The sequence below is a fragment of the Strix aluco genome, chromosome 2, assembly GCF_031877795.1.
Source record: "Strix aluco isolate bStrAlu1 chromosome 2, bStrAlu1.hap1, whole genome shotgun sequence".
Lineage (NCBI taxonomy): Eukaryota > Metazoa > Chordata > Aves > Strigiformes > Strigidae > Strix > Strix aluco.
The window spans coordinates 134,498,050-134,512,186 of record NC_133932.1 but is presented as its reverse complement, the minus strand read 5'-3'; the positions used below and the strand labels follow the sequence as shown (position 1 = coordinate 134,512,186).

At 39.8% G+C, this 14,137-nt stretch overlaps 1 protein-coding gene across 1 annotated transcript in view; it reads left to right on the top strand.

Annotated features, from left to right (window-relative positions):
- Positions 1-13,431, top strand: part of ACER3 (alkaline ceramidase 3) — a 58,893-nt gene extending 45,462 nt beyond the window's left edge. Inside the window, exons 8-11 of the mRNA XM_074816450.1 lie at positions 1,568-1,669; positions 4,384-4,488; positions 6,193-6,238; positions 6,467-13,431. Of these exons, the coding sequence (XP_074672551.1) occupies positions 1,568-1,669; positions 4,384-4,488; positions 6,193-6,238; positions 6,467-6,520 (307 nt within the window). The 3' untranslated portion in view covers positions 6,521-13,431. The remainder of the gene's footprint in view (positions 1-1,567; positions 1,670-4,383; positions 4,489-6,192; positions 6,239-6,466) is intronic.
- The last annotated feature ends 706 nt before the right edge of the window (positions 13,432-14,137 follow it).

The following is a 14,137-nucleotide window of genomic DNA, read 5'->3' as shown; positions in this document are numbered from 1 at the left end:
TGATAGTTCTAACACTTGTCCAAGTATGCTTCAACTTATGTGTCAACCCCAATTTCCGCTTGTTTTGTTTCTTACTTTTTAAATATATATTAGCTTCCTATCATTCATATTTCTTGGTTCAGGGCTTGAAGTGACTCTGAGCTTAGAGTAAAAATCTCAAAGAACAGCATGTTATGCCTTCCAGGCTGCTGCCTCCTCCTGTCCTCATCATTTGTTGCTGTTCCTGCCTGTTTACCTCACACTTCTAATCTCTTTCTTGGGTCTGCTTCCTTCCCAAGATTACAACTTGGCAAATGTTGTTCTCTGTTCACAAAGCATGTTCCCCATTAATAAGTGATGCCAGCCTCTCTCTCTTTCCTTCACAAAACACCACCATTTATTCCCTGAACAATTCTAGCTATAATTACCTAATTACCAGCATGTATAACATACCATTTAGCGCTCTTTCATGTCCTGGGCTTGCTTATGTCTCTAGAGCACTGAGTTGGGAATATTACAGTGTAGACTCTGCCATGTACCACATGGTGCTCCATGCATTTATTAGACTAAACAAATAATAATTTTGCTCATTTATATTGGCAGTACACTTGTTGTGAACACGTACAACTTGTATCTGGTTAGCTTGCCCCGTGGCAGAAGCTCTACATGTTGTGTTTTGCACATTTTGGTTGCCAGTGCTCACAGCTCTGAAACACGCACTGTGTGTAACGCAGTGGAGAAGCAGCAGCTCAGGAATGCATTTTAACCGAGAATCTAAACTGTGCGTTCATACTGCTTAAAAATAACTGGAGCAGTATTTCATGGCAGCCTTTTAGGGTTGGAATTAGGTTTGCTTTTGGACTTGTCTTATTAGTGGGAAAGGAGCAAACGCTACCAACTTCCATGTAGGAAGTTTACAATTCTGTGGGCCAACCTGAATGCAGATGGTGAGGGTACATTTATTAATGATGCCCTTTCTTGCATCTGATTCTTCATTGTGTTTCCCATATTGGAAAGAGGACTTGTTTTTCTCCCAAAATTGATGTTTTTCCATCCCCAGTAGCACTCAAAGATAAAATACAACATGAAATTACTGTTTTCTAAAACCACTCATTTGGTTAGTTGTTGGTCATGGTGGTCTACGTTCACAGAAGACTACAGTCATTTTGAAAGACCTTATTTAAACAAGTGCCCTAGTATAGGGTTGTTATGTATTGGAAAAGAGCCTTTTCTTTTGGGAGAGTCCTAATTTGTAATGTGGCTATTTTTTAACTGAAAGATTATATATGGGACTGAAGAATTAGTACCTTTTAGCCAACTTCAGTTTTCCCACTTGTTGCATTAAGAGAGAGCAGTATTTAGGGGAACAATTAGAAATATAGAAGTAAAACATTTAAAAGACTGGTCTTGGAGAATGTGAATTCAGGGAGGTAAAATGCAATACTTAAATAGGTGAGATTTGAAGTTGATATTTTTCCTTTTGGGAAAAAGGCGGCAGTTTATTTCTATGTAATAGTATTTATGTATGTTACAAGCTGCCGTTAAAGCATCTTGAACTAAATTTTGCATTATTTCTCTCTCTCTCTAGGGTATACCCATGGCTCAGAGGTCTAGGCTATACATCTTTAACTGTATTTTTAATGGGATTTTTTCTCTGGAATGTGGACAACATTTTCTGTGATAAATTGAGGTGAGTTTTTTTCACTTTGTCCAGATAGCTCTTAATAGTCTTTTAGCATAAAGCTTTGTATTTTCTGTGGTGTATATTCAAGTCCATCTCATGGTATGTGCAGTACGCTGCCTACAGAACATTCATGAGGGTATTATCCAGTTTGGTCATGACTATAGATTCAGCAGTCAACAGGTTTTTATTTTAACTTTTTTTTTCCATGAATAGATTTATTTTTTTAAATAATTGATATTCCTCTTTAACTTCAATTTAAATTGAGAGAAACTAATGTCACTGAAGTAATTTTGAGGATCTGTGGCTGACTAAAGCCTGCTATTCACAGTTGATTTCATCTGAATGAGTTTTTTATCCTGCTAATTTTTTTTTGTTTCTGCTCTTGCTGTTTCCCAGGAAAATATCAAAAGCAGTAGTTCTGCAGGTTAAAGAAATATCTATTGCAAGATATCTGTCACCAATAAACAATAGCTGTTTGAGTGTCTCAGAAAGAAGTGAGCCAATATGCCGTGCTTGGCTGTCATTATTAGTCTGAGGTCTTCTGGCTTAGCACTTGCAGAGGAGGCCAGGAATGACTTCCTCTCTGTGTAGCATATTGCCAAATGGGGTAAAAAAGGCCTCTAGACAAAGCTTGTAGGAGCCCACCATCTTGTCGTGTGGCTAGATATCCTGTCTGCAAGAAAACCTGTCCAACACGTTGTTCTCTTGACGTGTGTTCCTCTGGAACTGGACAGCTGCATCGTGGCACCTTTCTTTCACTTTGTTGTGATGCTTGTGTTTCACCACAAGCTGGAGAAGATGGAAAGGTTGATGCCAGCACCCAGAAAATCCGTTCTGGACTATCTGATACACTGTTATGCCGCTGAATTTGTGGTGTGTACAGAATTGCCCTAGTGGGTTGCTTTGTCAGGGTCAGATCAGTGTCCTGTAAAAAAAAGTCTGGTGGTTTCCATCTGTCCCTTTTGGCTCTCTAGTCCCTGCACTAGTTCTCTTGAAACTTTTTAAAAAAAATATAGGTGTACTGAATATAATACATGGTGCCTTGTCCCTAGAAACACTTGATACAGATGGGATAGAAAAGTTATTTGCCAACACAAGTGGGTTGGGTATACAGTGACTTTGCAAATATTGGCATCAGGGTTGATTTTTTGCAGCTGCATCACATCACTGGTGAGATCATAACCCACAATTCACCAAGCCTGCTGAGCTGCTGCAGGTCCGTGGGGCTTTTGAACTTGTTCCTAGACAAAGATTACACCAGCTGCTGAAGTGTTTTTTTCCATCCTCATTTTATAAGAGGAAAAAGACCTTACCATGTTTCCTGTAATACTTGTTTGGTTATGGTGCTGGAAAAAAATAAATACGCTTGTTTATTAGCTTTAACCAGATGTCTGCAGAGCCTTACATTTCTCTAGGTGGTATTATAACTTGAACCTTTGGAGAAAATACATTCCAGTTCCTTGTAATTTTTTGTTCTCTAAAGATCTAACTTGTGAATCATCCGCCTACCAGCTCTTTTTGGTTTTAATGTTCAGAATTGGATTTTGCTTCAGGTTTTGCTTTTCCGTATTTCATTCAATCTGGAGTTTATTTAAAAAAAAAAAAAAAAATCTATAGCATTCAACTTCCCTGGTTGGATCCATGCACTTTCAAACTTGAGCTTTGAGATTTCCTGCCATCCAAAGGCTCAGAGGCTGTGCTGGGGTGACAGTCTGTATGTGTGTTCTTACTATGTCATGCCCAGGCTGACTGAATCAAAGTTCTGTGTTCATATTTGTGACTGAAGAGCTCTGGAAACTAAGCAGTAGCTCAGGGATTAGCATTTAGTCAGGGGGACTGATCAGTATAACATCAAGCAGTAAATCAGTATTAGAGAAGGTGCAATTTTTCTTCCTTAATACCTTCAGTCATTGTTTCCCTTTTTTGTTTTGACTGAATGTGAAAGGAAAGTCAAAAAAGAAGACAGGCAGATGCAAACATTTGCTCCACCATCAACCAAAATAAGCGTTATCTGCAGAGGCCTAGTGAGCAGGGGAAATGGGGCCAACGTAGTTCCTTCCCTTTCTTTCTCTATCTCCATCCCTTAGCCTCTTCCCAAGTAACTCTCACCCCATGACCATGCAAAATACAAAGCATTTTCATGGAGTATTTTCACACCTTCTGTTTTCATTGCTTCCTCACTAAACAGCCATTTTGTCCCTGTTTTGGAGTACAACAGAGAAAGGCAAGCTAAGCTTCCATGGAGCTGGAGAATAGGTGGAGTCATTGCCAAATATAAAGTGGTAATGTCTGATGGATCCCATTTCCTCTCTCAGCCCTTAAACTCAGCATTTCATCCGCTGGACAGTAGTTCACAGGGTTTTAGGGAGGAGAATGGTAGAACTCATTTGGGACTGTGGGATACCATAAATGTATTCCCTGAAATTTGAATCCAGAAGTAAAATTTGAAACTGGATCACTCAAGAAGTGATCACTGAAGAAGTGTGTGCTTTCTTTAAGTGTGTAAGAAAGTTTGTTAAATATCTTTCTGTGCTGCCAGTATAAGGTATAACTGCTGTTCCTCACCTGCTGAAAGCCTGCCTACATAAAGCTTCACTCGTGAAGGACATGCCTGAGATACGGAAACAGTAATGTGTGATCTGACAATCAAGCACTGCCATTTGAGATTGCTTAGCTTGAAAAAAAACCCCAAACCATTGCATGGTGTTTCTTTCTTACAGAGCACTACGAGAGAAAATGCCTCCTGTTGTGGGAGCTGTGACACAGTTTCATGCATGGTGGCATATCCTCACAGGCCTGGGCTCTTACCTTCATATCCTGCTAAGGTAGGAAATGTTTTCTAAAATGGACGTTCATAAAGCAGTCTTAGGAGTTTTCCCATGTTCAGATTTACTTAAAAATGTTGAATTGTCCAGAAGAGCAGGAAAATTACTTCTTACTAAACTGGTGGGAGTTTTTCTTTCCTCTTTTCGACTGGTCTAAAAACTATCTAAAAGTAATTTTTGTTCTGCAAAATGTAATTGTTAATCTTTAAATAGTTGTGGTTCTTCAGGAAAATGGAAATCAGAAATGGGAACCCCGTAGCAGTTAAACTGCAAAACTATTTGACAGTATATTAATTCAAAATGTAAACTCTTAATACCTTTCTGTTCTTAACCAGCAATCCTGAAGTACTTAAACATGTTTAATTTTAGAAGCATAACTAATCTTTTCGATAGGCACTGTCACTCCTGAAAACTAACAGGCATCATGCTACGGAGCAGAGGGGTGATGGCTGAAGTGGTTGGAGCAGAGCTGTTCTAAGATATGCAGGGTGTTAGTTTTAGAAGGAGACTTAAATGAGAGCCTAAGTTAGCAAGTCTGCAGCCAGCAGATTTTTGTCTCTGTTTTTGCTCTATACCACCATCTAGTGGAACCAGAAACAAAAACAGAATTTAAGCTGGAATCTGAAGAATTTCTGTAGTTTGTTCATTATGTAATGAAATAAAGTCTTACCACTTAACCATAAGAGAACGTTTAACAGATAGATTCTATGTAGTTGAGAAAACTTGATTACATATCAGTTTTTGTACATCTAATGCAGTATTCTCCTTTTGGCAGATGTTAAAATAGCTAGTAAAAGGAAAATGCAAGGAAAATAAGTACATTTCCAGTATCTATTCTGATAACTTTTTTATATATAGGTTTATGTATATATGTACAGATATTCATGTATATTTGGATATGTATCTACATGTAGATATATGCATACATATAATATATGTCAGGGTGTGCGGAAAACAGCTGCTCCATTTTGGCTGACAGGTTATCTGCTGCCCTAAACAGCTTGAGATAATCTTTTGAAGAAAATTCTTTACAGAAAGCAAGCTGATGCAGACATTTTGGATAGCATAGGCAAGGTTTTTCCAGCATGCTGCACAGAGAAAATAATTTGGGTTTTCATCCTCTAGCCCTTGGGGAATGTGCAGATGACTAATTTGTCTGTCCTACCCCAATGAACTACATGCTTTCCCTGCAGTGGTTTCCCTAGTGTTTCTCAGCCACGAAGTGGCACCACCTATGTCTGTTTAAAAAAGTGGGATCATACACAGGAAAACATCTACTGAGGGGAAAGTGTGTATAAGAACAAAAATGAGATACAGAATCAAGCTATGCTGCTTCCCTACCCCCCCTTAACATCTGCTGTATTTTGTGGTACACTAATTTAATTTCATCCTTCCAAAATTACAGGCTTTAGTCCCTGTTTAGTCTTTTCCACAGTGGAGAGAGAATTTGCTTCTTTGGGTTTCTCTCTTTCTCCCCACATAAGTGATAGGATTAGATTAGTTTGCTAATCATAGTCTAGGACAGAGATTTACTGTAGGTTAGTGTCTCCTATTTTGTGTAAATCTAGGCAGAATGAGTAATTCTAGAATCACAGAAGCAATTCTTTTCTAGTTGGAAAATAAAACTGGGATTAGTACATCATTATTATTTTAGATGCTGTATTATACGTGAAATTCTAAGCACAATTTTTTCCTTTTCTTCAGTTTATATACAAGGACACTTTTCTTGAAACACAGGCCAAAGGTGAAGGTAAGCCAGCAATATTTTGTGTCCGTTAATGCACTGCAGCATTCGGATATCTCGCGCTTTGAACTTGCATTGGGGCTCACTGGTTAGGCCTGTTAGGGTACTATCTTTTGATTTGTATTTACAACCAAGAAACGCAGTTGAAATGATGCTTAACAGTGTTTGGTTTCTGTTCCAAGAAACATAATATTCCAGGAAATCTTTCCCCTCTTCCTGTTTTTCTTTTGACAGTTTGTTTTTGGAATATGGCCTGTTCTTCTTGTGGAGCCGCCCAAGAAACTTTGACTGAGACCTAGGCAGTCCCATGCGATCACCTAGCCTGTTTGAATAAAGCGATTCAACAGTTACTATGGCTGAAGTGTCAAAACTATGATCAGTTCAAGTACCATTGCTATAAAAGGACTTCTCTGTGTTACTATGCCAACCGGCCAGAACAGAGCAAAGAGTTGGCACGCTAGGGAAATGTTTAGTACAGTTTATTCTAAGTTGTTAAAATAAAGATTAAGACACAATATTTTTATGTATATATTGTATAGCTGATGATACTGAGCTAATATTTCGTGCTGGTCACAGAAAACTAACCATTTTTGAAGTGGATTGCATACGTTTTTCATTCAGTTGTTGTTCTTTCTGTGGTTTAATATTAGTAACTGAATGACAAAAAGAGGCCATTGATGGCCGAGCTAAGCATTTGTGTGGCCTATAGTGAACTGAATGCTTAACCTGAACTACTTTCATCTTGCACTTTTATACAAGTAGTGAAGTATGTAATGATTTATTTAGGACTTTATTCTATCTTGCTTTTCCACAGCCTCCTTTGCAATTTATATTTTAAGCAAAATGGTTGGGATACCTGTGCCATTTAGTTCATTTTGTGCCGAGCTTCCATTTTCTCTTTAGTCCAACTGAGGTACATCATGGAGGATGTTCCAGGGTGTGAGCGGCAGAAGACACTTAAAATGGTGAAGACAGGGGTTCTTGTTTGTGTGTGGAAACTGAATTCCTACTTTGTTTGGCCAGGATCCATCGGGAGACTGCAGGGTGACTGCGTAAACACAAGAAACACTTTTTTATTTTTTATAATCATTATTTATATGCCTCCCTTTTCTATCCCTACTTTTTTCTCCCCATGTCCCATTCATACTACAGATTGACAGACACCTTAGATGTGTGCTAGTTCAGCTTTGAATTAATCTCTTACCCTTATTTTACAAGTCTTAAATATTGGTCTGACTTTCGGAAGCATCTTGCTATTCAGAAATATTGAAGAAAGAGCAAAGAACAAGATTGATGTTGAGGATACCCCAAAATATAATTGGCAGCACTTTGATTGCTCTTAATCTGTCCATCACACGGTTACTCTGGGAAGTTGACTACCTTTTCAAAACCAAACTTTGGGATTAATGAGGGGGAAAAGCCCTCTGGTTTCTGCAATCTTTATCTACCCAACTGATGAAAGTTAATAAGTAATCATAAAGCAAACATCGAACTAACAGTTTTTCAAAATATACCTCATATTGGAGGCTGTGGTTTTGACTCTTCAGATCTTGGGGCAACTAACGGAGTCTGTCTCTGGGCCTCCTAGCTGCCATGCTATGCAATTTTTGTCTGCTTTTGATGCTCTGAGGGACTTGTCCTTCTTGCTATGAAGGAAAAAAGGAAAATGTTCAGGCTGGTTGGAAATCCTGTTCTGTATTGATTTGAAACATGTCCACAGCAGCAAGGCACCGTAGCATAGCTATAAAGCTGTCTCCCAGATCACAAAGTCCTGGCTATTGTATAATCAGCACTGACTAAAACGGTCTCCTCCCTTTAATGTCTTTTTTTCCTGTTTGCAGCTTAGCTGCATCTTGTGTCCATCAGTAGCACTCCTACTGATGTGAATCTCCAAATAAATTCGTGGCTTTAGTTATGTGACTGACTGACTCACTCTTGGGATAAAATAGACCCAAACTTGGGGCTAGAAAAAGATACTTAACCTTGAGTGACTTCAGTGAGGTTTAAGCACGTGCTGACAGCAGTGCATTTCAACCTGTAAACGACTGTAAAGACTCCTGAATGGTAATTTCAGAACAAATTTGTTGTCAGTAGATTCCAGTTCCATAGACAAGGTCAGCATCTATGTTGGGAAATTCGTGTGATCTTCAGGCTGAAAGAGATTTGAATAACTAGCATAGAGGTAGGAAAATGCAGTCTTGTATCAAGTGTCTTTATCCAGAAGGCATATTTTTTTGTAAAGAGATTTCAGAACTGTTTTAAAAATGTAGCTTAAAAATAAGTGCCTGCCTATTCACCTTCAGGCTCTCTCAAGCATGCTTCTGCACACTGTGTCTGATTTTCTTATTTAGTATGTTTACGTGTTTTCATAAGTTAGGAAGAGAGTCCCTTAATAGGAGCAGTGCAGCAACGAGACATGTCAGCAGTCACCTGTGCCATCTGCTAGGTATGGTATTATTTTTAAGATGATGAACAAAACCTTTATTGTAGTGGCCTTCATTTTGTTACTGGAGGATCTGGGGGCTCTGTTTGGTTTCCCTGTAATTGCAGGAACCAGAATGTGCTGAAAAGCCGCTTTTTTTATTGATAAGGCATCTCTACAATGGTATATTCTAAAGAAATTTGTGGATTCTTCTACACGTTTGCAGCTAGTAAATATATTTTTTTTTTCAGATCTTGTTGAATTAAACTGTCAGGATTTAAAAAGCAAAGTTGGAAAAGCTCTTGTTTTAATGTTATGCTGCTGTTAGCTTTTCATTCATATATCATTTGTCACTGATGTTTTTATCTTAAAAAAAATTATACAAATTGGCTTCTTCCTTTAGTCCAGGGGTGACCAAAACATGCACACCTCTACCACCCTTACAGCAGCCTTTCAGGTTATGTTAGACCCTGAAGAATGTAATTTAAGTGTATATCCTTCTAAGCATAAATAATCTGAAATTGTGGGTGCTTTGGTTTGACTGCCTTGTCTTGTGAGTGATATTGCAAATGGCAAGCCAGTTTTAACTGCATGTCACTGAAATTCAGACTGCCTTTTCCAGTGCCTGGAAAGACATACATCCTTATTCCTGTAATGTGTTAAATGTCTGTTAAATTGCTTTTTATTTATATCACTTGTATAACATGCTGATTTTTTTTTTTTCTACAAACCTTAGAGCAGCGTATCCCAAACTTTTCTTGCACTACATCTTACAAGGTGGATCGTCTTTGATCCTATTTTTCAAGTAGGATTCAGACAGCAGCTACTTTAAAGGGAATTATGGAAGTAGCAGGTGTGTCATTTAATATGAATCCTACAGGATGTGTTGGATGACTCGATAGCAATGAACTATTATTCTTTAACATCCATGAAGAACCGGGGAATCTGCCACCTTACAACCATCGGCTTGACGCAGATCAGCAGCAAGTAGTTCTGCAGACTGAGTTGAAAAATTCTTCCTTGGAAATAAGAGAAAAACCTCAATATTACTCTCCCAGTATGGACCAACACCATACCTTATGCCAGGAATCTAGATTTTCTGGATACAGCTCAAGACATGCATTATCCAGAAATGAAGACAGGACATGATAAACAAATCTGCCATCTGGAGGAATCTCACCCATGTTTTGAAGGCAGTGTTGTTGGCTAGCAGTATTAGTCATCTCCGGACTTTATTCTACTGCTTTTTTCTTTTAGCACAGGAAAGGTGTGCTACTTGCAAGTGTTTGGAAGACTACCCTGTAGTCACAATTGGAATATGCAGTCTATCACTTGCCTATCTACCTCTGTCATGTATTGTACAATGCCTGTGCCCTTAATTATACCTGCCTGAATGTGCAGAAGGTAGAGCAGCCTCACCTGGACTGTGCAGCCCCTGAGGTTGGCAACAGTATTGTACTGATCCGTGGCTGACTCTGTTCACTGTCTGTAAACATCCTGACTTGTTTGGTCTCTGTCACTTTTAGGTTGTGCTCAGTCTGGTGTTCATCTGCGTGCAGAAGTCCAGCTGCTTTATAAAGAGATAGGACTTAAATTCAGACAGCTGAAGTGAAACCTTTTTGGCAGTTAAATTACATTTAAAGCTAAGTTGCAAACAGTATAGCTTGTTTTACATGATTTTGGAAGAGATGGTTTTATAATTAGTTCTAATTCTCTTTTCATCAAATACTGTGCTGTCTTGTTTGGCTGAAGGGAAGTTGTATGATTTGAAATGCAGTTGATTCTTGTGGCTGTAGTGCATTTGTTTCCAACACCTGATTTAGAACAACAGAACGAGGTTTTCAGCTAACTCCTCCATGTGAAACTCTTAGCAACAGAAAATCCTCCCTGTATCAGACTGTTTCTCACAGTCGTTACCACCTTGTTTAGCTTGCAAATACTGGGGTTTTTTTTTTAAAAAAAAAACTGTTTCTGCGGATATATTTTTGGCATTTGATAGCAGGTGGTGAAACAATTCAATATACTACTTCTCAGTGGAAGACAAGGTCTAACAAAGCAGCACTGCTGTTTTCTTCAGTAGACCTCAGAATCCAGGAACACACCTTAATTTTGGCAGAATGTGTGCCCCATAATTTAAATTAACATATTCAGGTAAAGCAGTTGGTTTACTTTAAAGAAATCCCATTTACACTGTTGTGGTGGTTTGACCTTGGCTAAATGCCAGGTACCCACCAAGTCGCTCTATCACTTCCCCCCCTTTCCCCTTTTTTTCTCAACAAGGCAAAGAGGGGAAAGAAGATAAGATAGGGAAAAAAAACCCAACCCTTGTGGGTAAAACAAAAGCAGTTTTAATATAAGCAAAGGTCTGCGCACAGAAGCAAAAAAAAGAAAACTGATTTATTCTCTACTTCCCATTAACAGGCGATGTCGGGCCTTCTCAGGAAGCAGGGCTCCCATACACGTAGGGGTTGCCTCGGAGGACCAAGGGTGACCCCACCCCCTTCCTCCTTTTTCCCAGCTTTATAATTGAGCAGACATCATATGGTCTGGAATATCCCTTTGGTCAGTTGGGGTCAGCTGTCCTGGTTGTGTCCCCACCCAAGATCTTGCCCACCCCGTCCCACTGTGGGGGAAAAATGTCAGAAAGATCCTTGGTGCTGTGTAAGCACCGCTCAGCAGTAGCCACACCACCAGTGTGCTATCAACACCCTGCCAGCGCCCAACATGAAACACAGCACCATGAGGGCTGAGAGAGGGGAAAACCAATTCCGGATCAGCCAGACCCAGTACAGCTGTGTAAGTAGGTGGTGGGAGGCTGTAACTGCAAAGTACTGTTTAACTGTGAGACTTTAGTATGAAGAGGGATAAATGATGGAGTCTTTATTACCCATGAGAAGCGAAGGCCAGAAGGAGATTAAGAAATATTACATGGAAAGAGAATAACAAAAGATTAAGCACAGAATCCCATAGTATTAGGTCAACCACCCTCCTGATAACTGCACTTTAGATACTTATGTAACAAGCTTGAATGTTTTGCTATTTATACATTTAACTTTCCCTGCTGACTCTTCACTCTTTGCCATAGAAGTGGTGTAGACTCTGTTACATTCAGTTCATTGTAGATTGTTCAGCTGGTTTTTTATGAGGATGGAACGTGACACAGATTGTTTTGTACGTGAATGAACACATTTCTTACCCATCTGGAACGTCCTCTGCCAGCTTTGTTTGAGAGTCCATAATGTAACTACAGAGAACATGCTGTATGACTGTTAAGATTGGGTTTGGATTTCTTTGACATTTCTCGCTCACGACTGCCTATGACTGCCAAGTGCCTGATCTCTCTGTCACAAGTCTTTTCTGAAAGCTGAGGCTGTGTTTTCTACTGGGGTCTGTAAGGCAAGGTCCTTGGTAGATGGGGGGCATCAGTTTGTTTTTTGTTAAAAATCCTCCTACTGCAGAAGTCACAGCACTCTTTTTAGTCACTTTCCAGAAATATAATTATCCAGTATGTGGCTGCCTCTGCGTGGCTCATACTTGAGCCTGACTACCCCACGTCCTTGATGCTGTTGCATCTTTTCAGATTTTGAAAGCTGGTTGAGGGATTTCGCCCCACAGCTGTTTGAGTGTGTGTAGTTCAGTGCCAGGCAGTGTGAGGGCGCAGCAGTCAAGCAAGCAATTTATGCAGAGCCCCGTTACTGGAGCTCCCAGACAGATGTTCCAAACAAGACTGGGGATATGGGGATTCATATGTACAATTTTGGGGTCAGGGTTGATGCCTGAACCTCTTACTTTACTTCAGGACTCTCCCTTATTACTTTTGAAAGTGTTTAGATTTGATTAAGCATCTAATTGCAGATTTAAGAACCACCAAGTTCAGAATCCAGATAATGAAAGACCCTAAACCAGTGCCTGAGACTTTTTTTTGCACATACTTCGCACAAGTTGCGTCTGCCTGATGGTAGAGCAGATTGTTGAGATTTTAAAAATGCAAAGATAAAGGGTCTTTTGATTATTTGTCCACAGGAATAGCTGTAAGCACAATCTCAGATTCACCTTTCTACCCCCAGAGCTCTGGAACATATGTATGTTTCTCCAAAGCCAATGTTGAATAGAGTGAGCTTTCACACATGCTCATAGCAAGTCCTGTACCAAAATGTTTTCTAAATTGAAGCCTTGGTCATTTGTTGCAGAAGAATTTTGGTTGTGTATCCTATTGCTCGCTGGATTTTAGAAGAGTTTCAAGCAGCATAAGCAGTAGTTACTCCTTAGGCTGAACACGAACCGATTTTTCTCTTGATCTTCCAAATTGATGTTGACTCTTTGATGTTGACTGTTGAACTCAGCTTAATGCACTGATGATGTTTACTGTCTTAGCAGATAACATCTGTCCACCTGTAATGGACATGAAATACCCCGCGTGTTACGTGACCAAACTTTCTGACATTGACACTATTAGTTCTAACGTGGGCTTTTTTTCCTGAAATTCAGTATATTGTTGCAGGTAGATAATGACACTGTGACAGAAGAATAGCAGTTGACTTGTAAAATTCAGCTGCATTGAGCAATGTTTATTGACAATTTTGATATACTGAACTGATTCTTTGTACCAAACCAGCTGGTAACTAACATTAGGCTTATATGTATCAGCATACCTTGTTTTGAAAAGCACAGTAGCTTTGAAATATTTAATGTATTTCATTTGTTATTCATGCTGCATTCAAGCACTAATTTGTGTCTTTATAGTTCAAATTATTAAAGAATTTTGTTTTAAATACAACTTTTCCCGGGTGTTTCTTGGCTTTTGTGTTGCGCAGGGCTGGCCAGTTCGTCTTGATGCTATTGAGTAGTTGGGGTTGTAAGTCTTGGCTGGTGGGTGCACATGTAGAACAGCAGGATTTGTGTGACCTGCACTGGTGGGGAAGCTGCCTGCCCACAGCTATGACAGTCTGAGCCCCCATGGTAGGAGCACAGAGCTTGGTCATCTTGGCTTCTCGCCTGCAGCCATCCAGCAAACACACAAACGTTTTAAAATGAAGGGAGATGTGATTGCATTCATTTTGATCTCCAGTGCAAGTCTTTACTGCTTTGTGCTGGGGCCCTTTGAGCACTGGACCTTGCTTGGAGGTATAGTGCAGGATCTTCTCACCTTCAGAGGCCTTTCCCAGTACACACCAGTTAGAAGGGAATTCAGGTGCTTGGCACAGGTGGGAGAGGAAAAGGCAGGAGTCAAGTGAACGTGCCGTCAGCTTGGAGCATGCAGTTTGCACATCCTTTGCCTCATCCTCTTCCAGTTTCTTTCAGTGAGAGAGAAGGATAATCGCTGCAGGGCAGAACCTCTCCAGGCAGAAATCACGGACCAGTAGGCACTTACCCAGCAAGACTCATCACACCCCAGCAGCCAGGGTCAGGTAGCGACCATGTTACAGAGGCTCTCAAATAAACAACCAACCACCAAAAATAAAAAAAATTATTAACACAGTTCA